Here is a 16,106-nt window from a genome sequence, read left to right as displayed (position 1 = left end):
TGACTTTTTCTTGATTTTGCCATTCTATACTGAAAACGGAGAACCAGAACAAAGAGTACTTTTTCATGGTCACCGCTTTGTTGCAATAAATTCTCTTTCCCATCATCCTGGTATTTTTCAGCTTGGCCATCACTGATCTCCTTTTGTGGTGTTTTTTTTTTCAAGTATAAAAATAAAAACATCTTGTTAAAGTCATACTTAATTTTATGTTAAACTATTTAAATAAGAATGCAATGGGTTAGAGCTATTTTCAGAGTGGCTCCATATTGTTTTTCTGCTCACTGAGCAGATCTGTGGGACAGAGTGCGAAAGCGGCTGCATGTTAATTTGCTGGTCATGCCTGGCTGGATTTGGCTGAGGTTGTTAATTACAGCAGGCCTGCAAAGCTCCCACTGCTTGCTTCACTGCAAGTAACCAAGAATCAGAGGGGCTGCGCAAATGGATATTCCTGAGGACTGTGCGAGTGAGTGAGAATGTTAGGAAAATAGTGGTGATGCTCGGAGGAGATGCCCATCTTGTGACCAGCTGTCACCACATGAAGATAAGAGGTCAAGAGCGACTAGTCGAGGGCCGTAACAACTTCAGCCAAATTAAGGGTCAGCATTGCCGAGTAAGTCAGTTTTTCTGACAGTATTATCTAAGTAGAATCTAAATAATACGTAAACAGCTTACTAACAAGGCACTCTTAATAGTAAAATGTGAAAATGATCTAATGCCCTACACTGACCTTGATGATCATGAAACTAGAATCAGGATCGATACCAAGCACTGGTACTAAATTGGCCCTGAGGTTAGAAACACTGGTGTATTGTTAAGTTCCACCCTTAACTGTTCTGTTAACAGTTTTGGAGAAATTACTTAAATAAATTTTCTATTTATCTTGGCTATATGAATGTTATTTTGCACCTTCTACCTCCATGATTTCGTTTGTAACTAGCAATAAAATTAAAGGGAGTGGAACTCTGTGGTGAGGATGGATGATTTTTCACTCCAAAAATGTGTATTTTTTTGTTAAATCAGAGAAATATCACAATTAGCACACTAGCGCTCACTTTAAGAGAATGAAGAAATTAGAAAATGGGGTGCTTTTCTTTTTTTCTCTCACGCATTCCTTCTTTTCTTTGATAATAATAATAAGTTAGATTCATATAGCAAACTTCAAGACTCCCACGGTTGCTTTTGAGTTGAAAAAGAAAAATGCCATGCAGCCCTGCTTCTGCCTGTGCTATTCTGTCACCAATCAGTATGACTGTTAATTTTTATAGTGTGTGTATTGTGGAATATACTGTATGATTTATGATGACAGAATGAGAATAAACAATGAAATCCCCAAAAAAGACAAATCCCCAAAAAAGACAAAAAAAACCCGACACTGCTACTCCTGATAAGGAGACATATATCTATGTATTTGCCCTCTAAATGCATTGGATTGAGTGAGGAAAAAAAATGTCATGAGGCGCATTGTCATTGTCTACCACTATGCATTTGTACCCCAATGACTTTTTCAGTTTACAATGAAAACTGGCTCCATGGAAAATAATTAAGTGTATAGTGTCACGGATGATAACAGCTGCACGTTTGTCTGTAGATGACAGTTTTTAGCCCAAGGAAATGTTTTCCAAGGTTGCTCTTCAGTCTACTTTCATATTCAAATTAAATCGTGTCGCTTGAATCTTGTAATCTGTAATCTTGTAGTGTCAGGAGTGGGGGTATCAGTCCTGTTACTACGTCTCCCCTAGCATCACGAGCCACAAAGTGACGGCGAACTAACGTTACATGCGGTATATCCGATCACGACACGTTTAAAAAAAAATTGTTTTATTATCTCTTTGACTGCCAGACGTTTTCAGAAACGGGATGTCGCCAGTGCCAGCCGATTTAAGCATTTTGACTGATCTTTCAAGGTCCACAGAAAATGTTGTGTTTGGACCTACCAAATGAAAGATTGGACTCTCATCTTTCATCAGAAAAAAAAAGTTTGTTTCTACCTTATTCCGTTCTTCAGTAATCAACAATAGAAAATGGTTACTTTCACCGAAATTCTCTGTTTTGAAACAAAAAGCGGAGAAAAAGAGCTTTTTGTGAAACGATGTTATTTCATGCACTCTAGTGAATTGTACACTTCTTTTTGTCCATGAATGATGCCACAAACACCTAAACAGTGCTTTACTTCTGTAAAACGCTTTCACCAACAATGAAAAAGTGTTTTTAGTTTGCAAAATATGTTTATTTCCATTCAACAGTGTAACAATTTGACAAAACAATTTCGTAAACTATTTACAAATGTGTGCAACTGTGGTACTATTTACAATTATGTGGATGTTTCAAATACAGTTTTTCTTTTTGTAACGCTCTCCTGCGTGCAAGGAGAGGGAGCAGGATTCGCACAACAGATTACTTTCACTTTCATTGTCCGTTTCGCGTGCAGACGTTACACTTTCTTGACTGCCTTTTTTTCCGGGGAATAAATAGCAAGTAGCAGACTGTACCCACTCCTCCGATGAATATGCATTGGACTCGGGGCACTCTTCGTCGTCCGATTGAACGTCCGCCTGAGCGTGCTCGCTTGTGCTCCGCGTTTTCCGGTGTCAGCATCGCTAGCCCGTGAACCTTTATGACGTCGTCATAGCCGCCGCGTCAACGTTTCCAACTTCGCCGTCAACCTCGGAGTCACCATCATCATCATCGATGATGATCATCGTCGTCATCAATGTGCTCTTTAGCGTTGAAAATTCCCAACTGTGAGCTGCTTGCAACATTGTCCGCTTCCTCCTCCATCTAGCTCCGCCTAACGTATTCTATTGCCGCGTCAATGCTTCCAACCACGGAGTCACCATCATCATCATCATCGATGATGATCATCGTCGTCATCAATGTGCTTTTTATCGTTGGTCGATGCTTTTCGTCTTTGAAAAAAATGGCTCTAGCGTGAGCTGCTTGCAACCGCCATTATGGCTTCTTCAGCCATTGTCCCCACAACACTCTAGCGCCGCCTCACGTCTTCTGCTGACGCCCACCCGATCTTGTCAAAAGAGAGTCATCGCTGCCCTCGAGGGGCCAAAAATAGTCATTAGGCTCACTAGACCTGCTTGAAACTTTCAGCACAGCTCCGCAAGGCTTCCCTGCACTCGTTTCAAAAAATAAAAAATGTCTTTTAACGTCTTTGGCGCTCCTCCGTAGGTTTTTGCAGAACATCATTTAAGTCTTTGGCAGTAAAAGAGTTATTATTATTATATTTTTCATAAAATGTTTTTGCAAACTTCTTGGGTGGTGGCCATTTTACTTGGGTGGCTTGCCCAAGTATTAACATGGTGTGGGGAAACAATGGGGTACTGCACGAACGCTATTTTTCGACCGCAAGGCCACGTGACTTCCGCAGCGTGAACAGGAAGGGGGTCAACATAGAGGTGCGCTCGCAGACAAGCCAGGTTAGTATTGCTTGTTTTGTTCTCTTGTATCTGCGGGGAAAAAAACATGCAGATAAACACTGCTGTTATGGAACTTAAAGAAAAGACTCCAGACACTACGACCGTCAACATATGAAGGATGTGTTCTTTATTCGTTTCCCGAAACCCAAAATTCAGAGGGATAAATGTGAACGGGGATCAACTTGTGCGGACGTCCAAAAGACCAGTTTAACGCCAGCGAAGTGAACCTTCATATGTCACTGTTGTTCGGACCTGTCTTGCTTACTGCCTGAATAATTTTTTTTATTTTTTGCCTTTCATATAAATCTTGGTATGCTGTGACGTATGCAAATGTATCTGTAGGGCCTTTTCTGAATTAAAGAAGCAGCCTTATAAACGGGAAGGACAAAATAATTGAAAATAATTGAGATATAGCCAGTGTTGTTGGTTGTGCCAAAGAATTTCTGAGTAGAATTGCGATAGCTACACACGATGTTTTGTTTTACCTCTGGATCAGGTCGGCTCTTTTTCCCGTCTTTTTCAGCCCTCTACACTCAAACCATCTCTTCAACTGAAGTATGTTCTTCAACGTATATACCAGTGAATTTGGAACCAGGGGCATCATCCATGGACAGAATGAGTAGATTTAGCTCAGTAGACGTCTTGCTCGTAGACTGTGTTTAAATGCGTCTAGCATGACTGGCCCGCCGAGTTTGACCCCTCTCGCTACCGTCATGAATATTAATTAAGTGTGGTGACGTGTATCGTGCGGCATGCCATTGCACCACATCTTTGTCTCTTTGTATGGCAGCGATCCACTGAAGTGGAGTCTCCTTATGCGAGGTAAAAAAAAAAAAGAAGCAAAAAACACGAATTAACTTTACGGAAGCCTGATGACATAAATGGACACAGCAGTGCTTGCTGTACAGTATGCTGTGCTGCTACTTGAATGTCTTCACTTTTTTCATTAATGTTGACTATCTGATCTGTTGTCATGTGTATAACGCAACAGTATCCTGAAATTATTATTATTATATAATATTATTATGTTTTTGTTTTTTTTTCCGGAAGTCCCACCTTCTCCGTGACATATACCCCATGCGTGTTTTGTTCCCATCCCCTGATAAAGGCTTCCGCCATTTACCTGTGCTGGAAGGAAGTGCTTTCACTTTTTCCAGAATGCAGAAGTTGGTTGCGCATATACTTTATTAATCCAAAATATCAGGACCTTCTTTCAGTGCATTGCAGAGCAGTTCTCTGCCAAACACAACCACAAATTATTTTGTATTGATGTAACTTGTAACGTATTGTTAATATTGTATCGTCAAACCAAAATGAACACTTTTTTGTTCGTAAAGACAGTATTTGCTACAGTGTGTGCTCTTGGAGATCAATATAATGTGCAATGGGTCATAATGAGATAGTTGGTGTATTGTATATGACACTTTTAAAGGACAGCAACCTAACCTTTAACGGTGAATAGACCAATTTTCTGTGTCAGAAAGTGGCTGTTTGTTTTACAAAGCACATCAAAAACCAGTTTGTCTAGTTTCAATGAGTTTCCCAATGTCACCCTCCAACCCTCCATTGGTTGTGGTTGCCTGTGTTATTTATGGCATAAAAAAAAAAAGTACAACTCAGGTCTCATGACAATGACTGTCTTCTAGCTAGATTGTTATTTTCAATCTTGTGGTGTAAATAGGGGACAATCTTCCATCAAGTTCAGATGTTAATTTACTTTAATGTCATTCACCACAATACAACAGTCTGACGTGTCCGCTCTATTTTGGTTAAGTGTGTCATGTGTGAATTGAATCTGACTGGTACAAAGTGCATTTTGCTGATTATGAAATGTTGGCCTGTTTCAGTTCATGACTGCAAGGACTGAAATGCAGTGCTTTCTCGGAATTATCTATCGATCTATCCATCTAGAGAGAGAGACATAGATATAGAGAGATATAGATATAGATAGATAGATAGATGTGGAGATGGTAGAGATAGAGAGATCTAGATAGATAGATAGAAATAGAGATATAGAAATATAGAAATATATATACAATTTATTTTATTTTATTTGTGCTATGAGCTAGTCAACGACATGAACCACTCCAGAATGTATGAACTCAGACTGGGATAAGGTCAGACTTGGCCAGTTCTTGCGCTTTCCTCCCGGGTATCACGCTGTGCCTTAAGAAGACTCAAAGGGCCCAATCTGTTACACAGCTAGAAGGACTGCGAGTCGAGAAGCGTTCATGCTGTGTTTAGGACAGTTGTATTATAATGAAGTGATAGTGTATGCAACACAAACAATGTTCAGAATTGTGTACGTCACTGATTTATTTAGTGCAGATTTCTGCCAAGTAGATTTATGATATTGGAGTAAATTGCATTTTCATCACAAACCTGTTGTCATCATTTTTAATAGTTTTGTAAATACAGACAGGCACACTAATCATTCCTATTTGGCCATTCACAATTCACTCATTGTTAATGTTCAGAAGATGATACACAACTTCTTAATTGGCCCTTGCAAAGTTAAATCAGAGTCCATGGATTACCATGAAAGAGATTTTGTTAGGAGAGTGCTTTGTAGAGCTTAAGTGTAACCAGAATATTAATCAATGACCACGAGGCACGTGTACATGATATGGAGGTAAATAATAATAATATCAGAAGATGTTCCTAGTTTAATAAGAATAACACATGGCAGATATTAGCACCGTTATTCTACCTTGCAATCAAATCTCTCCCATCAGTGTTGGGGTATAGTGCTAGGTGATTAGCTAGCTCAAGCAACCTCTCTGATTTGATTATTTAAAACAGTCCTCTGTGTCTGATTCTAACATTAATTGCCACAAAAGGATTCCTTTGCTCTCCCCTCATCTCCATTTTGGCATCAGTGTGGAGCACCTGCACTGTCAGCAAGCACGGGGCTAATGCTAATGAGGGTTTTTATATCAGGGGCTCTTTGCTTGTGGTTTTGCGCATGGCATATCAATAATGCAGGTGGTATAAATGTCTCACACACAGCTTCTCAGATTGCTGAATGTGGTTCAAACATGAAAGGCGTGTATTAAAAAAAAGTTGATTGTGTTTGCTAAGTAAGCTTTAACTGTAATGTGGATGTAGTAGCTTGATGGCTGTAAATAGATCATTGGCTGCTTCAGCACACTACAGGAGATGACCTTCACCCTCTCTGCAAACAAGCCCTGTGTGCACACTGCTAGCGTTTGTCTGGCATAACCAGTTCAAAGGCAGTTCACGGGAAACCAACACAAAGATGCACTAATTATTCATCAGAAGATTAGCATAATACCTCTTTGCCTACCAGATGGCTTCATTTTGTGAAATTATTCACCACCATGTCACGGTTTCATAGTGAGCAGCAGTTCAATCTTTTAAGGCGTCACAATTGCCCACAGTGAGACCCTCTGCGTTTAGCAGGATAATATTTGTGAGAATTTATTTAGTCAGAGGTTGGAAAATAATGTCATAACCTTTTGCACTGCGGATTGGTGTGGGATGTTTGTTTTAGAGTTTATGTGAGTTGACAACCCATAAAAAATACTTTTGGAATTGAAGCAGTCCAGGACAATATACGGTCCATGCGCCTATGTCACATTCTCTGACTTGGGTCGTGTGCTTTATTTTGAAATTTGGGCTTTTATTTTGAATTTGAAAATATCTCTTCCACATCACCCATGTGTCATCAGAGGAGTTTTGTGGGTTTGTGTTTGTGTAAGACTCAGACAACATATCACGAGCTTAGAGTTGACAAATGCCCCTTGAACAACTTTAGGTATGGCCAGTTTTTCAAAATCTGTTATTGATTACCAGCATATATTTTTTAAATTATTGCCAAGTTTGAAATGAAGTAGTTGACAGACAGATACAATTTTTTGGACTCAGTTTGCCAGATCCTTTGTGTTGTTTCTCTACCCTGCCTGTCTGTTTCAGTGTTTAGTAAGCGTTCCAATGATAGAAAGCTTTCGAAAATAGGATAAAGAGACTTATTGGATGAACATTGGCACTTATTTTATAGTTCTGAATCTGAACATAAAAATTATGTCTATGCAAATTCCCACCCAAAAAAGACCGAGTTGTAATTTTAGGCTTGTTTTCTGGTGGTTTTTTTTAGCACATTTTGCGCCCACTTTTTGGTTCAAAATGTGCGTGAGCCTGATGATCGCAAAACAAAGAACGACACAAGTGGGGGAGGTTTTTTTTGTGGCATTTTAAAAAATAAAACCAAAGTAAATGTACTGTAGCACCTTTAGTCAGCAAAAACATACAGCTCAACAATAAGAACATTAAGACTTGAATTCTCTGTGGGTAAAACATGTCAAAAACAAAACAAAAAACACTTAAATATGAAATTACAACAAATGTTTCCCGAGAAGTCTGGCAATCTCTGGACGTTTCCACTTACACAACTGGCAACTTCATCCGGCCAGCCAGAAGCAAAAACTGGATTGTCATTTGAGCATCCATGCGCGGCCTTTTAAACGTACCATCTTCATTGCCTTACTACTATTACAACTTATTCATGGCGTTGTCTGCTTTTGGCTAACTTTTAAAATACAGCTCTTATGACTTCATGAGTTTGTGAAGAGGACCAATACCTTCCATCTTGTACGTTTATGACATTATTTTTAACAGTTGGTTTTATGTGTTTAAATACATGTTGTTGCATTATATACTACCATACATTGTCATGCTTTCAGTCCATACCTGTTGAATCGTGGTTCGCTCATACATCAGTTTTTGACATATGGCGGCTGTTTACCCACTGGGAGTTGTTGGAATTTCCACTCCATTTTTTCCCTGTGAGACTGTCGCTTTGTGTCGAGGATAGTGTGGTCGTCTTTCCCTCCATGTGTCACGCTTCAGTGACGGTTTTGGGATCTTTAAGCAGAAAGACAGCAGTGAATCTGAAAGGTCTGACATTGCTTGACACATGACGTTGCATATGAATCAGGCCCCTCACTTCCTAAACCCAATAAGATTCTTACTTTGAACCCTCAATGTCTCTGCTTCCCTGACATAATTTTTTTTTCTAGGCAGTTGAATTTGGTTTACTGCATTTTTGTGTGAAAATACATTGTGATCCAGCTGTGATTTACACTTTGTGTATGTGGGATCGTGATGTGATTATATACTTGAACTATTCTCTGCCATCCATAACAACCACTGACTAACAATGGTCATTTTTCTGAGCATTTAGGCTTATCACCATTCAGGAAATGCTCAAAAACCAACATTATGGTCCAATACGAAACAGGGTTCGCCATGTGGTAACAGCAGAAGGTCACAATGGATTTCTGTTATCAGCATGATTAACCAGCGATAATCAATTAGTTGGCACCCAAGTACATCATATACAAACCCCATATCAAATGCCTGGTGTGTGGTTGTGAGTTGCCGACTGCATTTATTCATTTTTTTGCGATTGTTCAATTGTTGTGTTGTCGCTTGGTACCGCACCGGTATGTTCTATACTACAATGCATTTAGGATTTGCTTTCTCTTTTACAGATATCATTGACAAGAGTGAGCTGAAGCTGTTCTTCGAGATCAATGGTTCACAGATTTATTTTATCTTCTATGAAAATTTCATTACACTGGAAAGCAACTTAAAACAAAAAGGTGGGTTCAATCTTCTTTTTTTTTTTTTTTTTAAATATATTTCTGAATTTCGCACTCTCAACTTGACCTTCATGTACCACACAAATGCAAGTAATTATTTCCTTGTTATTTGTCACAAAAATAATAAATGTTCCCCGTATCTCCCACCAGTATAGCAAATTGTTATAGTTACACTTGGTGATTGTCACTGCTAACAGGAATTTCCTCAGCAATAACCCCCCTATATTGCATGTTGAAGTTGAAACACCTTACTTGATTTTCTCAGGGATCAAGTCTCAAAGGGAGGAGCTGGACTCCATCCTCTTTATTTTTGAAGTAAGTTGCTGTTTTCTATTACTGGTACTTTTAAAAATATGCTGATGCCTCAATATTGGGGTTAGTGTTGCATCTCAATTCACCTGGAACAGTTGAAACAAATCAACCGGAGGCTTTAGAGAGGAACGGAGACTCCGTTCAATCATTTTCCAGCTTAACTGCGTGTGATGTCCCTTCCCCCTATTTTACTGAGCAGTCTTACGTTGCATGTGCAGGTTAAAGTCCTCCACCTTCTATTAACATCTACAAAGACAGCTCCAGTGTCCAATACAAAGACTTAGCTCTCTAGTTACATTTGCTCAAGGCAGGGCTATAAAGGTGGCAGAATATCAAATTGGAGGACTGAAACATTATTATTGTACAGTATGTATTGTCTTTCCGACACTTCTGGGAGATGTTGAGGAATGCTCTTTGCTTTTGGTTCAGTGTTAAAGATGAAACATTTCTTGACAATAATATGTGATAAGTGACCTCATTAGTCTAAACATGACGTTCTGATTAATATTGCACTTGTAGAATATGAGTTATGCAGCAAAATCCAACCCTTTTTATCCATCTCAGGGAGTGTCCATTTTGCCACTTGCTGTCGACTGAAATCACGAGCAACTGTGAAACTGTGATGTCATTTTCACTCGATAGCAAAAGGCAAAAAAAACGTTTTCTGATATTGATAAAAAACTGCTGGATTTTGCTGCTTAACTCATATTCCACTAACACAATATTAACCAGAAAACCGTATTTAGACTAGTGGGCTGCATAAACTATAATTATTGTCAAAACATTTTATTTTGATTTGACATCCCCTTTAAGCAGCCCCCTGCTCCAGTGTGTGCCACTAACAGTGTGTGTTCACTCTGATGGGTGGGGGTCAAATTCAGAGGTCAAATTTCATGTACACGTGTGTACATGAAAAAAAAAATTATTCTTCTATTCTTTTTCTGTTCTCCTTAAATAGAATGTGCCAAATTGCAGGAAGAAACACTTTTCCCCACAAAAAATGCTTGGGAATAGAGTATGCTGTTCATCTTATTTTAATTAGGACAACAAATGCATTACTATTACATATTTGAATGACATTTCTCGAATTTTAGAAAACCTTGTCAAGTAACTCAACTTCCCAAATTGTCCTTCAATGTTCTTACTGCTACAAAAAGCTAATCTCCCCGACTGTACGCACGCACACAAGTTGACCTCTAACTAAAGCGTTGATTCTTGCCTGCTGCATATGTATGCAGATTTTTCAAACAGAACTAATATTGAATGCAGCTTAACCCTCACTTGTCCCCTTTTAGCTCCTGTCTGTGGCGACGTGCTTTTACTCATGTACTCTGAAGACAAGTATTGAATGTTTTTTTTACAAACACTGTATAACATAATTTTGTCCTTAGATCTGCTAAGTTGACTACAGGTTCTTTACGCCATATTAGACAGAATTATGCATTGAAATAAAGTCTTTGTCCTCTAATAGTGTGAGTGGGTGAAGTTGGTCCTGATAAAATACAACCATGTAGTGTTGAGTAGGGCTGGGTTTAAAAAATCGAATACTAGATATCAAATCGTTTTTAATATATCTTTTCCCCATTAATTCATAAGAAAATCGAATTTTAAAGGTGATTTTGTTGTTGTATCTTACTGTTTTCTTGAAATGTACTGTTCACATGAAGTATTTTCTTACATTTAATCAGTTACTCCCTCAGCAAAATTTTATTTCTAATTTATTGTTTGTGGAGTCTTTAATCGTGTCCTTGATATTGTCAATTGAAGATAGAACTGAACTAAAGTAAATCGAATCGTATAGGGGAGAAAAAAAATCGGAATTGAATCGAAATGAGCTTGTATGAATCGAAATCGAATTGATTGAGGAAATTAGAATCGATACCCAACCCTAGTGCTGAGTCACATACGTCTCGTATGACCTTCCCTGAGCACTTAGGCTAGAATTACATAATAGTCACCTTGCCACAGTTAAAGGGGACAATAATTGTCTTTTACACTCCCTTGGACGTTTGTATTAAAATCTGGTTGACACCATAGATTATATCCTCTTAGTGTTTGCTTTGCACAGAGATGCAGACTACTTTGCTGTCATTATAAAGTATGTGACCTTTTTTCTTGTACCCATGTATGGACCTGGTTGTGTGATGGGTGTCAAGAAGAGGGATAGGCTTTTTGTGTTAAACGTGCTGGAACAAACCGACCCCCACAGGCACTACTGTCCATTCACTTTTACTTACTTTGATTTATTTTTGTTTACTGCCATAAAAGCATATCTTGTCGCGTGGCCACTTTTTCAAACAGATAATAATCTGTTTATGACAATACAGTGTTAGATTTTTTTTGCATTACAGTATTAGTAGTGTGTGTGTTGGAAACAATCAAACCAGAACTGTCATTCAGTTCACTTATACTTTGATTGTTGTTTGGACTAATTTGGTATTTTCAGTTACTTGACATCAAATCTGAAACTATAGCCACAATTCCACCAAGAGATACATTTCACTTTGGCTCTTTATGTGGCTTGTGTTTCCACGAAGGGTGTGTAGGTACAGTAGATAGCAATCACTGTGTAAATAGGATGACCTCAGACCAACACACTGCACTGCAAACCATAAATGAAATAAACAAAGAGGAACTCATCACAATAAATACAGGGCAATAATGTAGAACATCTGTAGGATTCATGCTGGTTATCTTGTGGTTGTTTATTACAAAAGAGAGACCATCTTAATTTTAGAAATGCACATTTCGTTCACATTCAATGACTGTTATCTAATCAATGGCCTACTGTTGATTTTTTTGCTTGCTTTTTGTGACACTACATGTAAACAGAAAAATAATATACAGGAAGTTAAAGACTCTAAAATTTACCAGTACTTGAGCAGGTCACCTGGACTCAGTGACCAGCCTAGGAGGATATGCGGTTCAGATAATGGATGGATGGATTGATTTACTTGTTGGTATTTTTGGGTGGAGTTTAACCCCCTTGTAACACTGATTGGCATTCATTTCCTCTTATTCTAAAAGTTTTAGGGTAAGAAAAACAAACAGTTTTTTGTGGGGCATCAGTTATTCACATATATTTATATTTTTTGTCCCCATTCGCCGGCTGGCCTTGTCCGTATAAGCGGGTTCCACTGTATTGTTTGGTGGCCACTTTGGCAACATAAAAAAACCCACTATATATATATATATATTTTTTTTTTTTAGTTTATTTTTTTATTTTTTATTTTTAAGTGGTCAGGCTTGATTTAATTTAAGAAAAAAGAAAAAAATGTTCTTGTTTTTTCAAGTTACGGCCAGTGACCTCAGTTTTCGGATCGATAGCAATATATGACATGGAGTCATGTCAACTCTTCATTCTAGACAAGGAGATTCATAGAGAAGATGACAGAGGAAATTCAGAGTGCTGACTCAAATGTGGATGGGTCATGGTAAGGTTGTATCCTGTAGAGAAAATCAAGGGAAATGAGTATGCACAAACTTCACTGAGCTTTTTTTTTTTTTTTTTTTTTGTATGTGCAAGTTTCTTACATACACAGTGGCACAGGGATTGAGCTGCTTTTAGGCAGTCAGCAGATAAGGTCATGTACAGGCATATGGGAGTGTAAACATACTGGAGTCTCTCAAGCCTGGAGACCAGAGTTGTCTGACAGAGATTCAGGCTTGTCTTATGACTGCAAAAACAATTGAGTGGGAAAGAGTAGTACAGTAGTTCTTTCAGATTCTGCAATTTACAGATAGTTCTATCTAGATTCTTGCCTATCTCTATTTCTTTTAACTGTAATGTCAATACAACTTTTACCATTATGACTTTACCTGTAGTGGCTAGCCAATCAGCAGCTAACGGTAGTTGCTAAAATTAGCAGTCAACCGTATCACCTTAACTCATTTACTGCCATAAATTCATTTTTGAAAAAGATTATAAAAAATTCGGGGCGTCAGGCGATTAAAATGTTTTAATCGTAATTAATCGCATGACTTCACTAGTTAACTCACTATTAATCGCAAATTTTAGATCTGTTCTAAATGTACAATAAAAAAATCTAGGTTTTTATAGTCTTATTAACGAAAGGGGGAAAACATGTTAAACTAATAGAAATAGTTTATAGCCGTCAATAGCAGTAAATCAATTAAAAAAAAGAAAAGAAAAAAAGATTATTACAAAATTCAGGGCGTCAGGTGATTAAAATGTTTAATCATAATCAATCGCATGACTTCACTAGTTAACTCGCAATTAATCACAAATTTTATATCTGTTCTAAATGTACAATAAAAAAAATATTATCATACTACAGTATTGTTAACAAAAGTGGGGAAAAAATGTTTAACTAATAGAAATAGTTACATTAATTTTTGACGTTTATAGCCGTCAGTGGCAGTGAATGAGTTAACTGGGGTGGGAAAGCTTTTGTACTCAAGGGCTACATCTGAAAGATGCTATACCCCATCATTGATACTCCTCACAGTGAAAAATAAATACGTTTGAACATTGCTACTCAATCTGTTGACCAGTGATAATGTTGTTGTTGTTGTTATAATCTTATTTCAACAGCTGTAAACAAGCCAATACACTCACCAGATACAGCAACTTCTTTGCTGTCCATTCTCCAAGCTCGGTCTCGACTGGTATTGGAAGCTGTCTGTATTGTATAGCTCCCGGCGCCACAGACCGCAATGACATTGTCCCACATGGATTTTGTTTCTTCATGCTGTGTGTTTGTGTTTTGTTTTTCCCTAAACTTTGACTGTGTGTCTGTGCTTATGCCGCTGCTGCAGTGACTTAATAAGTACATTTCAACGCCGATGCACGTGTCCACACTTCTTTGTTGGTTGGCGGTTTCTTCATTAATATTGAATTATCACAGAGCCAGGTTTTTTTTCCCCCTGCACATAAAATTGTAGACAACCATCTCCAGCTCTAAAATTTATAGCAGCATTTTTTTTTACTATTTGACCATCATTGCAGTAAGATGGATGTTATTTTTAACAGCAAATGCAGTGTTACGCTACAGTGACAGGGTTGTACTGTATCAGAAACAGTTGGAAGTTGAAAGAGCATCAAATAGTTTTCTTTACTAATGCAGATACTTCGGAAAATTTTGTGGCTTTTCAAATACATATTTAACTAATACTATTTCAATTGTAACCAAGCATGTCTGATTTCTCTGAATATTTTAACCAACATTAGTAAAACTACAGTTTTTTTTTTTTTTAAATAGCATCACTTATTTCACCATATTTTCAGGTGTTCCCCCAGCCAGCAGTTGTGTGTTCAGTTTGTTTTTATGGAGGTTTAAAATGGAGTTTTATAAAAAAAAATTCCCCCATCACAACCCCACATGAAACAAAGCATTGAGTGGAACATTAAATATTGCATGAATGACCGGTATTTAATAAATTGTCTATTTAATTGTACAGTCATTAATTGATCGCATGTATTTTGACTCTTTAAACTGAATCCGAGTGAGCTTTTAATGGCCTTCAGACTTTCTTCTGTTTTATTTTCCTCCTCGATGCCTCAATGACCCCATTGTTTATAGGGGGTCATTATGATGATGATGATGATACAGATAACATTGTGTTGATGTGGTCTGTTGCACAAGCAGAACCACAACTCGACATACAGTGTAGCGACCCGAGCGGCACGAGTTTGATTGTGGGCTGCTGCTACCACCTACTGGTTAAAAATAAGAATACACTTGACTTGTGATTTTATCTCCTAATTGGCATGCTTAAACTGGTGTTTTTGTTTTGGGGTTAGATCAATAGTGGGCAAACTCAAAAATCTTTTACAGGTAAGTTCCTTAATTAGTGTGCATCCATCTGGGGGCACGCTCGGTCCTCGAGCGCCGGAGCCCTGCAGGTTTTGGATGTTTCCCTGCTCCAACACAGCTGATTCCAATCAACATGATTGTTATCAGGCTTACGCAGCGCCTGCTGATGAGCTGATCATATATCAACTGTGTTGGAGAAGGGAAACATCCAAAACCTTCGGGGCTCCAGACCGAGTGTGCCCACCCCATGGTTAGATGGTTGCACACCAACTTACCTGTAAAAGACTTTTGATCAAATGCCTTCATTTTTAATGGTTTAAAATTGAATTTGTATTGTCATTGTTATTTCCTTTGAGACGATTGATCTCAAAGTCAAAGGCGTGTTAATGAGCAGTAGTTCTGAGAGTCCCTGTTTGTCAAAAAGCCCTCATGGACCACCTCAGGGAGAAGTGTATTCTGCACCATGTTCGGGTCCTGCAGCTAGAAACCTAAGCACGGATCATGTAAATGTGCTAAGGCTGTGGATGCCGCACAGTAATGCTCCCATCTTTATGCTGGCGTTTGGCTGCAGATTATATTAACACCACCAACCTTCAGTACAGAGGAGTCTGCTTTCGCCTTGAATCAGCCAGTAAATTCCTCATTGTTAGGACCACCGGTCCGGCTCCATGGGGAGTCTTTCGGAGCGAGCTTCTCCATCTCGTTCCCACTCTCCTTTCCTGGTGCTCTGCAAGCGAGAGAAAGGGGGTGTTATTGTGTCTGCAAGTGTGCACACACATCCACGTTGGGGAAGGCTTAACCATGCTACCCTGCTGTGTTACAGCCTAGGATAATATGCCTGCTATCCCAAGGAGGCAGACTGAGTGAGGCCAACGCAGATCCTGTACAGAGTTGCTATAATCCCATGCAGGATCAATAGTAAGGTGCAGCTGTACATCTTTCAGCATCTCCGCTGTCACTGATAA

General features: G+C 38.5%; 1 protein-coding gene across 6 annotated transcripts in view; it reads left to right on the top strand.

The window, feature by feature from the left end:
• Window positions 1–16,106, top strand: part of ralgapa2 (Ral GTPase activating protein catalytic subunit alpha 2) — a 113,085-nt gene that overhangs the window by 5,793 nt on the left and 91,186 nt on the right. For all 6 annotated transcript variants that reach the window (XR_013288657.1, XM_077547096.1, XM_077547284.1 and 3 more), the window contains exons 2-3: window positions 8,942–9,052; window positions 9,318–9,367. Coding sequence is in view for 5 of the 6 variants with exons in the window: in XM_077547096.1 (XP_077403222.1) it covers window positions 8,942–9,052; window positions 9,318–9,367 (161 nt within the window). In the remaining variant the exon portion in view is untranslated. The remainder of the gene's footprint in view (window positions 1–8,941; window positions 9,053–9,317; window positions 9,368–16,106) is intronic.

Source organism: Vanacampus margaritifer, chromosome 1, assembly GCF_051991255.1.
Source record: "Vanacampus margaritifer isolate UIUO_Vmar chromosome 1, RoL_Vmar_1.0, whole genome shotgun sequence".
Taxonomy (NCBI): domain Eukaryota; kingdom Metazoa; phylum Chordata; class Actinopteri; order Syngnathiformes; family Syngnathidae; genus Vanacampus; species Vanacampus margaritifer.
This window is presented reverse-complemented; position numbering and strand designations above follow the sequence as displayed.